At 31.2% G+C, this 14,897-nt stretch overlaps 1 protein-coding gene across 1 annotated transcript; it reads left to right on the forward strand.

The window, feature by feature from the left end:
• Nucleotides 1–108: 108 nt before the first annotated feature.
• On the forward strand, nucleotides 109–14,652 carry LOC115882774 (abl interactor 2). The gene is made up of 9 exons (XM_030901015.1): nucleotides 109–292; nucleotides 418–689; nucleotides 768–963; nucleotides 1,829–2,005; nucleotides 2,059–2,234; nucleotides 2,293–2,413; nucleotides 7,064–7,233; nucleotides 13,175–13,343; nucleotides 13,439–14,652. The coding sequence occupies exons 1-9, from the start codon at nucleotides 268–270 to the stop codon at nucleotides 13,600–13,602; spliced, it is 1,470 nt and encodes a 489-aa protein (XP_030756875.1). The 5' UTR covers nucleotides 109–267; the 3' UTR covers nucleotides 13,603–14,652.
• The last annotated feature ends 245 nt before the right edge of the window (nucleotides 14,653–14,897 follow it).

The following is a 14,897-nucleotide window of genomic DNA, read 5'->3' on the forward strand; positions in this document are numbered from 1 at the left end:
TACATTTTTTTACGTGTATTTTCCGCCAAAACGTAAAACACTTGAAAAAGAAGTGGCTATAATATCGATATGTCGTCATCATCTCTAGTTGAAGTTTGTTGACATTTTAAATGTCGTTGGCATTCTATTTTAAATGTCAAAAATGATACCCAAGTTAAATAATTTAATAATGTAATTTGAATTTTTTGAAAAGCTTATTTTAAGTACATCAACATAGGAAGTTTACTTACTTGTTTTCATAATGATCTTGTATGTTATTAGTGGATTATGAGTTCAGGATATTACTCATACGGTAGGTTGAATCAATATTAAAATGTTTTTACCACACCTTCAGAACAGGAAATGCTTCGGAATGTTGAAGATTTACTAAGATATTTCCTACAAAGATTAGTTAAAATAATATGTGAAATATTTAAGGTAAAGAACCAGGCATTGTAAGTGACTGTGACACCATGGCAGAACTAGCAGCCCTATTGCGGTCAGAAATACCTGAAGGAAGAAGCAGTCTCTCTGAAAATCATGTCAACTTACAACGCGTTGCCGAATATTGCGAAGCGAACTACTTTCAGACTGACAATAAGAGAGGAGCTTTGGAGGAAACCAAGAATTACACTACACAGTCCCTTGCCAGCGTAGCTTATCAAATAAACACACTGGCATACAACTTTTTACAATTGCTTGATATGCAGGTATATTAACAACTTATATGCATAAAAAAGGCTTTGTTAAAGAAGTGCATAGGTTAATGAACTTAAAATTAATTTCAGACAACACAATTGGCAGAAATGGAAAGTCAAATGAACCACATTTCTCAGACGGTTATGATTCACAAAGAAAAAGTTGCCAGAAGGGAAATTGGTGTTTTAACAGCCAACAAGAGCACTAATAGACAGTATAAAATTATTGCGCCAGCAAATCCAGAAAAACCAATAAAATATATGAGAAAACCCATTGATTATACCAGTGAGTATTAAATAGTAAATGAAGGGTAAGGGGAAAAACAGATGATGTCACAAAACTGACTTTTACAGAGAAAACTAATTTAATGTTGTTAACTATTATATTAAAGACAAAACATTATTACTGTGTACTTTATTATTTAGACATTGTTTGTTATATTCAATTACAATTTACCATGTGTTTGGCAGTTTGGTACTTGGCATTCTCAACAGATTAAGCTGATTTCTAAAAAATTCATATAAAATGGAGAATATATTTAAGATAAAATAAAAAAACACAGGTTGTTAGGAAAAACCTAAACTGGACACAAAAATGGAAAGATGGTATTAACAAATATCTTTGAACTTCTCTAGATTTTCATATTTCTCTGCGATTAAAATTAAATAATTGATAATTTTTATTTTTAAATCAGTTATTGATGAAATTGTTATGGTCAGTAAATACATAATTACAGATTACGGCTTCAGAGGAATAGGTCCAAGTATATTTTTGTTAATATTTGTCCATTTTTGTTTCCAATTAGGTTTTTCTTAACAATGTATTGGTTTTTATCTTATATATAATGAAATTATAATTGACTAGAAGCCAATGTTGATTAATGTTTATGATGTAAAAAAATCCCAGAGAAATAAGTAAACATAGATTAGGTACCTCTATTTTTACTTATTTCTCTAGGATTTCCTTAACAAGGTATTGGTTTTTATCTTGTATATAGTGAAATTATAATTGACTAGAAGCCATTTATGTGATTTAATGTTTGTGTTGTAAAAAAATCCCAGAAAAATAAGTAAACATAGAGTAGGTACCTCTATTTTTATTTATTTATCTGAAATTAAAAACGAATAATTAATATGTATTTTTCAAACAGTTTTTGACGAAATTGGTCATGGTGTGCGTAGTGGCGGCACTCCCAGACAAAAACAGAGAGGTTCAAGCTCAGGAAGTATACACTCAGTTAACTCCATACCGGGGAACCCCATGGTAGGTCCCGCTCCGACTACAAAGCCACCTACACCACCACAAGTATCAAGAACTTCCAGTAAAGGTAGTAAAACCGTATTTATAGTGTATATCTAATAATTAAGTACTTTCTTTTAGTTTCAGTTTCTGGAGGGACTCTGTCTAAAGGGAGCAGGGAATACAGGACACCTCCTGCAGTGGCTCCTCCCCAGGTTCCAAGTCATTACGCTCCGAATTATCCTATGGGACATCCGAGAAGAGAAAGGGGGCCAGGTTATAGTGCTTTGCCTATAGCCAATGTGCAACAGCCTCAGGTGAAAGATTTTTTATTGATACAGTGACTTAAATATTAGATATACCGTTTGTTTTTAGGTTGGGATGGTACACCCAATGACGCAACAGAATCACAACGTTGTTCAACCTCAAACGCCTCCCCCGCCACCCCCACCAAATTCGCACAGTAATTATGGAGGTGATGTGCACAATATGCCCCGTAAGTTGAATTTTACGAGTGAATTTGTTTATGTAAATAATTTGTCGTTTTATAAACGTTTAGCATTAAATTTAGGTAGCCTATCTTTTCATCATTTTAAATTTATACGAAATTTTTCTAGTAGGGATGTCCAGAAATATCGACATATCGAAATATCGATATACATCGCCAATATATTATTTATTTATGCCTATCTACGATAATAGCCTTTGAATAAGAAGACTAAGGAAGGAGCATAATGCTATCAATGTATTCATGCATGGTGGGTGGAAAAGGCACCATAAAAGCTCTCTAGGGTGGGGATCCTTGACAGTTCTGTTTGACGATTCATTTGACACATTTGAATTTGATTTGAAATTTTGTGGATTTGTCAGTCTTTACGGAGCTTATTTTATGTTATTTATTAGTTATTCTACTACTGATAGTTGTATAAAGGTAGTAAATCTAGATGGAAATTGTGGCAGAACTTAAATTAACAGTGACACTATCGCGATTTATCGAAAAAGACTCTAAAATAGTTGGTTGAGTAGCGTGCGGTAGATCTCGGCAAAAATTGAGTGAAATAATGAAACAACTTTTCGCTAGTAAGTGACTATATAATATACATACGTGTAGTAAACCGATCATTTATGAAATTCACTTAAATTAACTAAATTATATATTTTTCTTGTATTTTAGCTTTTATTTATTACTTGTCAAAGATTAGATGTCAAAGTATTTAGATACGTTAATTTGACCTGCTTCAGTAGCGTATCGGATGTTTGTGTTAATAAATACTTATTATAACTTATCTATTTTTATTAGAATTATATATTTTTATAACAATTTTAATAACTACCAACATTTATTCACAACGTAAAATAAAACAACAAATTATTGAGTCTACCCCACGTCTACCCTACATCATAGTTTTACATTTTTTAAATAAAATTAGAACGACACTGATAAACCGGAATTTAAGTCGGCCATATTTGAGGCCCATCGCGGTGTACCTAAGATTTTTGATATGCTCCTTCCTTAGTCTTCTTATTCAAAGATAATAGCAAAATAATTTCCAATGCACTTGATCAACTTTGAGTGACAAGCGATGGCGACAGCGCGGCCATATTGTGATGGATTTCTGAGATGAATATTAATTTAAAATTGACAAATACTTATATTTATTATGGAATTTTTTAAAGATTTTTATGTTTTATTTTTAATTTAATAACTAATATTTTAGTAATTAATTGATTTATTTGTTTTATAGCTTATTTTACTTATTATATATTGGCAAAAACTAGTCCATTATGAAGACTATTCTAAGCGTTATTATGGGTTATTTATTTATTTTTTATTGATGTACATCTTACAAGGCCATAAGTGGTAATAAGAACTAAGAGGTTGCTATTAATATACAAACTAATAATCATAGAATTTAATAAAAAATAACGTAGAAATAACTTTGAAAGTGGTATAACGGTGCTTATCAATCAAACTTACTTTTCTGACTGCAGTTAAAGGTAATAAAGGATCTTTAATATCACGTTCTCGTTTAAAATAGTTTATCAAGGAAACTACAAACTCTTTGCTTCGACTGTTTAAATGCTTTAACATATTTTCAACACAATTTCAACAAATGCAATACAAAACTCAAAAATTTAGTTCTTTCTCAAAAGAATTGTTTGTGCTTAAAGGAACAATTTAAAAAAAAGACTACGGAAATAAACCAAAAAAAAACGAGAATTACTCACAAAGATTCAACAACACGATATTATACAAAATAATGACTGACATTAATATAATTGTCAAATAATAAACGACAACGTTGCTGAACACGGCGCAATGTGACCAACATAGCGATAATAAAATTCGGCTTAAACTAATTTTTGCCGCTTTAATCTAAATAAAATATCTGTTACTATCATTTGCTCTACAAAGTAAAATGAAGAGCTGCTCGGTAACCTAAATTATACAACAAAATTAAACATTTTTGCCAAAATTTCATTTTGTCAGGTTTATAGACTTTAGTGTCAATGTCGATATGATTGATGACGTGCATCGGAAAATGTTTTGCGATTACCGTATATATTTAAATTTGAATTGAAGTATGAATTATTAGATATATGTATGTAACATCTTTTGCACTCATTTATCGACACGATTTGTACCAATATTATTTTATCTTCCAATACATATCTCTAGTATCTACTAGTGATGGGATAACTATACAGGGTTGTTCACCACATACGACACGGAGTATTGTAGCTAAACGATTAGATTTTTACAAATTGTAAGTTTTGGGTTCGTTGAAGGACTATTAGAGCTACAATTTAAAATATTTTTACAAGGTACAGAGTGTCCCAAATAAGTGAAAAATATTATAGTTGTATTTTTTTAAATGGAACACCCTGTATATTATTCTATTTTTGTATTCTACGATTGAAATAAAGGTAAATTTGATTAAGGTTTGTCACACTTAAAACTTACCGTTTTTGAAATATTTTCAATTTTATGAAATTGCAGTAAAAATTTGGAGGCTTCATTTCTCCAAGGGTATCAAAGTTTTTGATACTAAATATTTACTGAAGATTATTTATTGATCAGATATTATGTAGCATTAATAAAATTTTTACTACCTTATACAGAGTGTCCAAAAATTTATATTAAATAATTACTAGCTTTTAAACGACAATAACTTTTTAATTTAAATGGAACACTCTATATATTTTAGGAGAATTAGATGTACAATTTAATTGTCTATCAAATTATGTTATACCATTTTTTACATATCTCTTCAAGTTTTCGTAGAAAATGCATTTTCTTATAATTTAGACCTCATTTATCACTATACCCATGGAATATTGACATTTTAGATTATTTTTAAAGATGTAACAAATTTTCAGAGTACAGACACCAATATTGTCGATATAGTTCGCTTATTTGCTTATTTCATTAAAAAATAAAATAAAAAACTGTTTAAATATTTTTTATTAAAGAGGACCAATTAATATGATGATCCCAGTATTTAAGCTACATTAATTGACTGTTTACGTTGATTAATAATAATTGCTCCAAAACTGAAAAAATGAATTTTGTGTGTGTATTAGACACAGTGGTAAAAAGTAATACTTTATAAATTTGATTTGATTTTTTGACGAATGCTAATTTATAAAAACAGAGACGTTCATTTTCAAAACTTATTATTATATTGATTTCTGAGCCAAATCCACATTTATTTATAATACTTTATTAATTAAAACAATTTAAAAGTATGCAATTAACTAATTTTTGGTGGGAAATAATGGTAGTATATTTAATTGGTATACTCTTTTACGAAGATTTAAATAGTTTTTTGTATACCAATAGCCTTGCAATATTTACCACTTGTATATTTTGTACATACATATGTTGCTTTAAAAAAAACTGAAATGTCAATATTCCATGGGTATAATGATAAATGAGGTCTAAATTATAAGAAAATGCATTTTCTACGAAAACTTGAAGAGATAGGTAAGAAATGGTATAATATAATTTGATAGACAATTAAATTGTACATCTAATTCTCCTAAAATATATAGGGTGTTCCATTTAAATTAAACAAGTTATTGTCGTTTAAAGCTAGTAATTATTTAATATAAATTTTTGGATACTCTGTATAAGGTAGTAAAAATTTTATTATTGCTACATAACATCTGATCAATAAATAACCTTCAGTAAATATTTTGTATTAAAAACTTTGATACCCTTGGAGAAATGAAGCCTCAAATTTTTTACTGCAATTTCATAAAATTGAAAATATTTAAAAAACGGTAAGTTTTAAGTGTGACAAACCTTAATCAAATTTACCTTTATTTCAATCGTAGAATACTAAAATATAATAATATACAGGGTGTTCCATTTAAAAAAATACAACTATAATATTTTTTACTTATTTGGGACACTCTGTATCTTGTAAAAATATTTTTAAATTGTAGCTCTAATAGTCCTTCAACGAATCCAAAACTTACAATTTGTAAAAATCTAATCGTTTAGCTACAATATTTCGTGTCGTATGTGGTGAACAACCCTGTATATGGGAAAATTCGCTCGAGTACTCGATTATTGAAATAACCGACATCGCTCGATTATGAACGAATGATGCAAGTGACGACTTACGAGCGACGAACGCAAGCGATCCTAGAATGAAATAAATTGAAATCATTGATTTTAATTTAAAGTAATTTTAAATTTTATTTTTAATTTAAAATTTAAAGAAATGATTTTAATCTGACATACTCGATAAAAAGTCGAACGAATTTTCTACATACATTGCAGGTAGCAAATTTATACGACGTTATCCGTTGCGTATCTGAGGGACATTTTACGACTTACATCGACAATGGTTTGAAATAAACTAAATCAAGCGAATCGCTCATCGCTTGCTACTTCCCATTCATCAAAGAAAGAATATGTGCCCTGCGCACGCAACTTACTGCTTGGCGCTTGGTGTTAACGAGCACTTACTTACAACCAACGACGGACGAAAAACCGTATTTTTAAATACGAGCGATATTTCGCTCGAGCGATCGTTCGGTTATTGCAATCGATTGAAACTCGAGTACTCGATTATTGAAATTAATCGGTTTTTCCCATCACTAGTATCTACTATTATATCTTTTTTTCCGTTAGCTCCACCCTCGCCTTTAATAAATTCTCAAGAAATGGTATTGAGTTCGAACCAGCATCACCCAATGATGATGGGAGGTCATCATGGGCCTGTGCCAGTTGGAAGTTTGGGAATGCATACTCTATCTCATGCACAAGGGCATAGAATGAGCCAAGCATTGCAGCAGCAATTGGTAAGTTTGTGTGTAAATCTTTGCAGAAACAGCGTTGAACCTATTTTTGTTTTATCATTAAAATTCCTGAAAAATGGAGAATTTACATACGTTCAGAAACACTCAATTCAGAGTTGGCAGAGTTTTCCCTGAATTTGAAGAAAAACGACTTAGGCATCTCCATTGTCAGCTGGTAAAATCAGTAATATTTCCTTAATTTAGGGAAATACATTCAACTTTGGTATAATTTGACTTAATGGTGTAAATTTTAACTGTTTATGTTTTGAATCCGCGTATACATTACTACGGTAACTTAAAGAAAAGTTGCCGTTTATTAAGAACGTTAACTTCAAATAGGTACTTTACTTTGATCAATGTTTCTATAAATAGTCCAAGAAAATAGGCCTTTAAATACCAAGTTTTGGTAAAAACTTGAATTTTTGATATAACATTTGATAAATATTTGTTACTTTGAAAGATCTAAAAATTGTGAAAGATTTTTTTAAATTCACCCCCGAGAAGGGGTGAGATAAATGAATAAAATATTTTTTTGAAATATCGGAGGAACGGTAAGAACTAGAAAAAAAAGTTCAAATAATAGTTGTGGAGCGTCAAATTTTACATAGAAATGAGCTCTATACTTTTTTTGATCAGATCAAAATTAACCAAGATAGGGTGGCTAGAAGCTAGGGGATGATAGTAGAAATTTAAAAAAATATAAGTTGCCGAAAAATTAATATATTTAACATTTTTATTCAATTTGTTTGGAAAATTATAAATTTCAATTAAGATTTTTTTAAATTCACCCCGAGTATATAAATAATAATATATAAAATATACTAAGTGACATTGAAAATAGAACACCCACTAAATATTATTTAATTTTAATGAATGTTTGTAAGCACGTTTATTATTGTATGGATAAGAAATGAATATAATTTGAACGCCGTCAGCACACTAGTTTTTGTGCTATACATGTTTTTGTTAAAATTCCAGTCATCCAATATAGACCCGGCTTTCGCACAGTTTGTTACTTATTCTGCTACAGAGTAGTTTCAGGTGTTTTTCTGAGTTTATTATAATGCCTAGAATACTAAATTTGAAAAATGCTTATATTAGACCTATTTTTAAAAAAGGTGAAAAAGATGAAATGAAAAACTATAGACCCATATCTCTGTTAACTGGTATTAGTAAAGTTTTTGAATATGTTATACATATTAGGCTAACAAATTTCTTAGACAGGAATGCAGTATTATCTGATCAGCAGTATGGTTTCAGGAAGGGAATGTCAACAATTCAGGGTTTGTATTAGTAGTGGGAACTATCGAATGAATACTATCAAAACATTCGATAGTTGCAATTCATTCGAATAATTCGATAGCTAGTAAAAAAAACATTCGTTGAAAACTATTCGAATAAAAATTATCGAATAGATGCGTCATCTGCCTTGAAATATTGTATTCTAGTAATTCGGCAGCAAAAACCATTCATTTATAAAATTCATTCATTTATGAAATTCATTTATTCGTCAGGATCGATTATAATAAAATATTAACTGGATTTTAGTGGTCGCCCGGCGACGTAGGTTTCTTTCCGAGAAACCCGACAGCGGTCGGTGGCAATGCTATGAAAAAAGCCGGCATCTTTGATTTTTTGCGGAGTCATATAAAGATAAGGACACATTTTTTTTAATTGAGGTGCTAGTATTTACACAGAAAATACATTATGAAGGGCGCTGTTGCTATATATTGGTATTAGTTGATATTAGGAAAGAATATTATTGTTTGGCTTTAGTTAGTTAGGGATAGTATGTCTATATATTTTGCATTTTTTTTTATTAATATTCTGTTGTTACACTGCAATAATACTTGTTATTTTGGATGTAGGAAAATGATTTTTAATGTTTTTAAGCAAAGACTGGTTTAATAAAAATAATAATAACAGTAATAATTTGTTATACCTATTAACAACAAAATTTAAAATAATTTAATATAAATTATTTAATAAAAAAATATAAACATTTATTAATTTTCTAAGCATGCAGTGTAATGGAAGGAAAATATAAATAAAAAATTAGAAATCAAAATTATTTATATTAGGTACTTTATATTTACTATTTAAAAATAATATTTACTTTTACTGGCATTTACTTTAAAAAATAAATGAAATATTTCTTCGCAAAAAACTACATGTAAGAGAATTAGCATAAACAAAATACAAACATCGTTAACTTTTTTTTTAAATTGGCACGTGTAAAACTTTCAATTTAATTTTCTCATCCCATAGTTTGAGTTCGATAACCCCATTTACTTAACCACATTACTTAAATATGATTATTAAGTTCAACAAATTCATATTATTTAAACATCTAAAATACAAATATGTTCATCTCATCTCTCTTAAAAATTGCTACTTCTCAAAATTTCCCATTAAAAAATAGACCATATATACCATATAAAATAAAATAATTGAAAGATCGGGCTACGGAAAATCACACAAATTTTCGGAAAAATTTTGACACCTGCACACGCACACAATCGTCAATTAAAAAAAACTACTATATTTTAGTATTTTAAATATTTTAATAAACCCAAAATTGGCACAGTATTTATAAGGTGAAGTTATAAAAATTTGGAAGAACTAATAATGCACTGACGCACACAAAAATCAAACGAATACTAAATTTCATTTATCAAAAGCATTCGATAGTCGTGGCTCAACGATAACCATTTAGTTGCACGGCGAGGTTGTCACATATGCTTTAGTATACAAATGAATGAATGATTTTATTCGAACAAAACCATTCGATAGTTGAAATCATTCATTCAGTAACCATTCGATAGGGTAATTCATTCGATAGTTCCCATCGCTAGTTTGTATCAAGCGCTCTCTTTTGCCATTGACTCGCTTAACAATAAGAATCAGACACTTGTAATATGCCTGGACCTTTCCAGAGTTTTCGACAGTGTAGATCACAATATTTTGCTGAATAGGTTGGATGGGTATGGTATTCGAGGAAGGGCTTTAGAACTGATAAAGTCATACTTGTGTGGGCGAACACAGCAGGTTATTGACTTTGATTTGAATGGCAGAAAAATAGTTTCTAACAAGGTAATCATTGAAAAGGGGGTACCGCAAGGTTCAATATTAGGTCCACTTCTTTATATACTGTATACAAATGAGGTGCCCCACATTATTCAGGAACAAACAGTATTATATGCTGATGATACGACTGTGCTTTTCAGTGCAAGTGATGTCCCCTCACTCTCAACCAGAGTCCCATTGGCTGTGTCCGATTTGTCACTCTATTGGACTATCTCTCAATATATCCAAGACACAGTGTATGTTATTTAGCAATCGATACTCAATTCCCTTTATCCTCCAGCACGAGCAACAGGAAATATGTTCAGTAAATAGCGTTTCATTTCTTGGTTTAAAGATCGATAGACGTTTGGATTGGCTTCACCATAATGAAGTACTGGCATCTAAAACTTCTCAGTTCTGCTATGCGCTCAGAGTAATATCGGAGTCCGTGGGGATCGATGCTGCTATGTCAGCTTACTATGCTTTTATCTATTCCAGATTTAAGTATGGTATTATTTTTTGGGCCAACTCCACGGCGGTGGAAGGGATATTACGAATACAGAAAAAATGCTTACGTAGTATCTTCGGATTGAGTCAGCAAGAAAGCTGCAGGGAGATTTTTGTTGAACATAAGGTTCTTACAGTTGTTTCCATGTATATTTTGGAGGCTGTGGTGTTTGTCCTGGAAAACTGGAATTTATTTGGACTCCGTAGGCTCGAACATGAATATGATACTAGACACAGATTACAGCTGGTTTCGGATAAATATAATTTCAGCTATCTTCAAAAAATATAGATTACTCTCAAATAAAAATATTCAATTCCCTTCTGGAAAATTTTACCTTGTCTATGCCTAAAAACAAAGTTAAAAAATGCTTAAACATCTTTTGTGCAGAGGAGCTTTTTTATTCCCTCGCGGAATTTCTAAACAGTGATAAGAGCGCCCTGTGTCATATTTAACATCGATTGTATATTGTTGTAAAAACAACCACACCCGTATGTTTTTACTTTTGTTTTGTATCATTTGATCTAAATTTGTTATTTTTTGTAAGTATAATTTTGTGTTGTTATCTGTCTATACATACATAGATTTAATTCATTATTATTAGTATTATTTTCATAAAATATTTAATTTTAATATTACTATTTAATTTTGTTCATATAGTTAATTTTTTGTTGAAATATACAGTTATTTTCTTTTAAAAAATTTTACTGACATTGTTTCCATGCCCTTTTTTGGGTTTCTTTTTGTATTATACAATAAGGAAATAAATAAAGCATTATCTATCTATCTATCTACGTAGACGTGCCAATTTTAGACAACTCAGTGATTTTGATAGGGGTCGTATTGTAGGTTTGCGGGAGGCAGGATTATCATTTCGAGAGATTTCTGATAGGGTCCAGAGAAGTGTTTGCACTGCTGCCAATTGTTGTAGAGCTTACATTCAACAAAACCGTGAACATCGTGCCAGAGGTACAGGGCGTCTAAGATTAACCAATGAGGGTCAAGATCGCCGTTTAAGGCAGTTAGCTGTCAGAGACCGTTCGGCCACTTCCCGAGCAATTGCTAACCAATGGTTTACGGAACATGGAAGACTCATGACGATGCGAACTGTTTACCGATGAATACGGTCTTTTGGGTTGTTTTCTTTTCGGCCTCATTGGGTTTTACCATTGACCTCTGAACATCGACGACAACGTCTAGAGTGGTGCAGAGCCCGACAAGAATGGGGCGCAGAATGAAATGCTATCGTTTTTAGTGATGAGTCGCGATTTTGTTTAGGAATGCACGACGGTCGGGCGCGAGTGAGAAGATACCGTGGAGAAAGGCGGAATCCACAGTTTTTTCATGGAGAGGCCCGTAAACCAAGTTGTAGGAGTTATGGTTTGGGGAGAAATCGCATATGGTAGCAGGTCACCTCTAGTATTTGTTCGAGGTAATATGACAGCCCAACGCCATATTGTGGAAATTGTGGAAGATCATCTCTTACCATACTTACGAAGGCTCCACGATCCTATATTTTAACAAGATAATGCCCGTCCCCATGTTGTTAGATTAACTGTGAACCACTTACATAATGCCCAAGTTAATCTCCTACCCTGGCCACCAAGATCTCCAGATCTCTCACCAAGTGAACATGTATGGGATATCATGGGTAGAAGACTGACAAACTTACCGCATCCTCCTCAGACACTAGAAGCTCTTCGGCATGAGATACAGTTAGCATGAGATGAAATACCGCAAGAAGACGTAAATCATCTGATTAGTTCCATGTCCAGACGGCTCAACGAATGTATAGAACATCGAGGTGGTCCAACACATTATTAACAAGGACAAGGTAACGAGCCAATATTTTCACTCCAAATTTTGATCATTTACGCCATTTGTCAACCTACATTCATGTACAAAAGATTATTAAAATTAAACAATTTTTATGGGTGTTCTATTTTCAATGTCACTTAGTATATAAATAAAGTGTTTTTTTCCAAATTTCAGAGAAACGGTAAGGATTTTGAAAAAAAATATTTCAATAAAAGTTGTCCACTAACTTCTGGCCACCGTATCTCAGTCAATTTTGATTTGGGCAAAAAAAGTATAGAGACCATTTTTATGTAAAATTGAACGCTCATTATTTGAACTTTTTTTTCTAGTCCTTACCGTTTTTCCGAAATTTCGAAAAAATAATTTTATTTATTTATTTCACCCCTTCTCGGGGGTGAATTAAAAAAAAAACCTTTCACAATTCGTTGGCGTAGATCTTTCAAAGTAACTTATATCAAAAAGTTAAGTTTTTACCATAACTTCGTATTAGAAGGCCTATTTTCTTGGACAAAAAATAGGGTATAACTGATATTTTCTATTTATTAAATAAATTAGGCTGCTTCCCGGGCTGGAGGTTCCCAGTCACCTCCTCTGCCACCACCTCCACCTCCAGAAGACGAACACGAAGCTTTCGGACGGCCTAGAACCTCCTCTGGAGTAATGCCCATCGTTCCAGACGAGGACGATCTTCCTGGATGGGTTCCAAAGAATTATATTGAAAAAGGTAAGCAACATTGTGCCAACGAATTTTGGCAAATTTTTATTCTTGGTCAAAGTCTCTTCATCACAACAAATTGGAAATATTGTTTTTTATTCCAGTTGTCGCGATATACGATTACTATGCAGACAAAGACGACGAACTGAGTTTTCAGGAGAGTTCTGTCATTTATGTTCTGAAGAAAAACGACGACGGGTGGTGGGAAGGTGTTATGGATGGAATTACCGGACTATTCCCCGGAAATTACGTCGAACCATGCGTTTAAAATCCATCAAAATGATTATTTACTTTTACAGTGGTACCTCGGATGTCTAAACTGTTCTCTTTTTGCTTGTACTTCCTTTATATTAAAATTCCGGTATAACGGGATTTTTTGCGCAACGTGGCAACAACGGATTTAACGTTGCCAACTTGTGAACTTTATCCCTAAATTTAGGGAAATTTATTTTTGTACTTTCAAACGTCAACTTCACGCACGTAAACAGATACGAATTTTATTGCTTTCTTGATGTAATTCAATATTTTAAAATTCCCTAAATTTAGGGAAAATTTTTAATTTTAGGAAAGTTTATATAAACAACTAACTAACTCTGTAAAATTAATAGTAAAAAAATGATAAAATTGTAATAAAATTTGTCAGAGAGGCAAGAATAGGGTGCAATTTAAATGCATTTTTTGTTTTTGTCTTAAGATTATAGTAAACTACGAATTTATCTTTGGCTGGCAACACTAGATACAGTTTTGTAAATTTGGTGTTTTGTCCCTAAATTTAGGGAATAATATAAAAAATCGACAAAATCGCAGAAATAACATTGAAGTATCTTTATTTACTCTTTAAAATTCCTAGAAAAGTTACATACATTCAGAAACACCCGATTCAGCGTTGCTTGCAGATTTCTTCCTGAATTTAAAGAAAAACAATTTAGGCATCACCAGATATGGCGTTGCCAGCTTTTTTCCTAAATTTATGGAAAAACATTAAACTTTGCTTTAATTTGTTGTTATGGATAAAATGTCGAGGTACCACTGTATATTTTTATGCAATTTTAATATGTATTTGTATATAAAATTTCTTATATGTTTTTTTTTATAGAAAGCTTATATTTACAATTTAATTTCATTATAAGCCACTGAATTTATTTATATTAATTTTAATAGTCTATAGAGAAACATAAACTGAAATAAATCAATTTAAGTATATGTTAATGCTGATATTATTTAAATTTTATTAACTTTTTTCTGTACATTTTTTTACAGTAGTTTAAATGTCCATATATTATTTTTCCAGGATTATTTCGTAAATATCTTGATATAATAAAAAAGCACAAACAAAATTGCACATTTTTTTAGTAATATTGATATAACATGATGAGCTTTTTTGAGTTAGGTTAGTTATATACAGGGTGTCCAAGAAATGAATGCGTTATTACAAAGGTCTAGTTAGTCCAAATGAAAACAAAGATGGTTAAATACAGTGCAACCCAGTATTCCAAAAAAAATCCACGTCAGGTTTTCTGTTAGAGGTTTCCATTCCAACTTTTTTTTATTATATACAGGCCG

This window comes from Sitophilus oryzae, unplaced genomic scaffold (genome assembly GCF_002938485.1).
Source record: "Sitophilus oryzae breed Bouriz unplaced genomic scaffold, Soryzae_2.0 scaffold_179_pilon_pilon, whole genome shotgun sequence".
Taxonomy (NCBI): domain Eukaryota; kingdom Metazoa; phylum Arthropoda; class Insecta; order Coleoptera; family Curculionidae; genus Sitophilus; species Sitophilus oryzae.

Bases quoted from the DNA above. Each gene is read 5' to 3' on its own strand.
- LOC115882774 (XM_030901015.1), top strand. From the start codon at position 268: ATGAGTTCAGGATATTACTCATACG. The intron at 293-417 runs GTAGGTTGAATC...GAAATATTTAAG, and splicing joins TTCAGGATATTACTCATACG to GTAAAGAACCAGGCATTGTA. The intron at 13,344-13,438 runs GTAAGCAACATT...TTTTTATTCCAG, and splicing joins AAAGAATTATATTGAAAAAG to TTGTCGCGATATACGATTAC.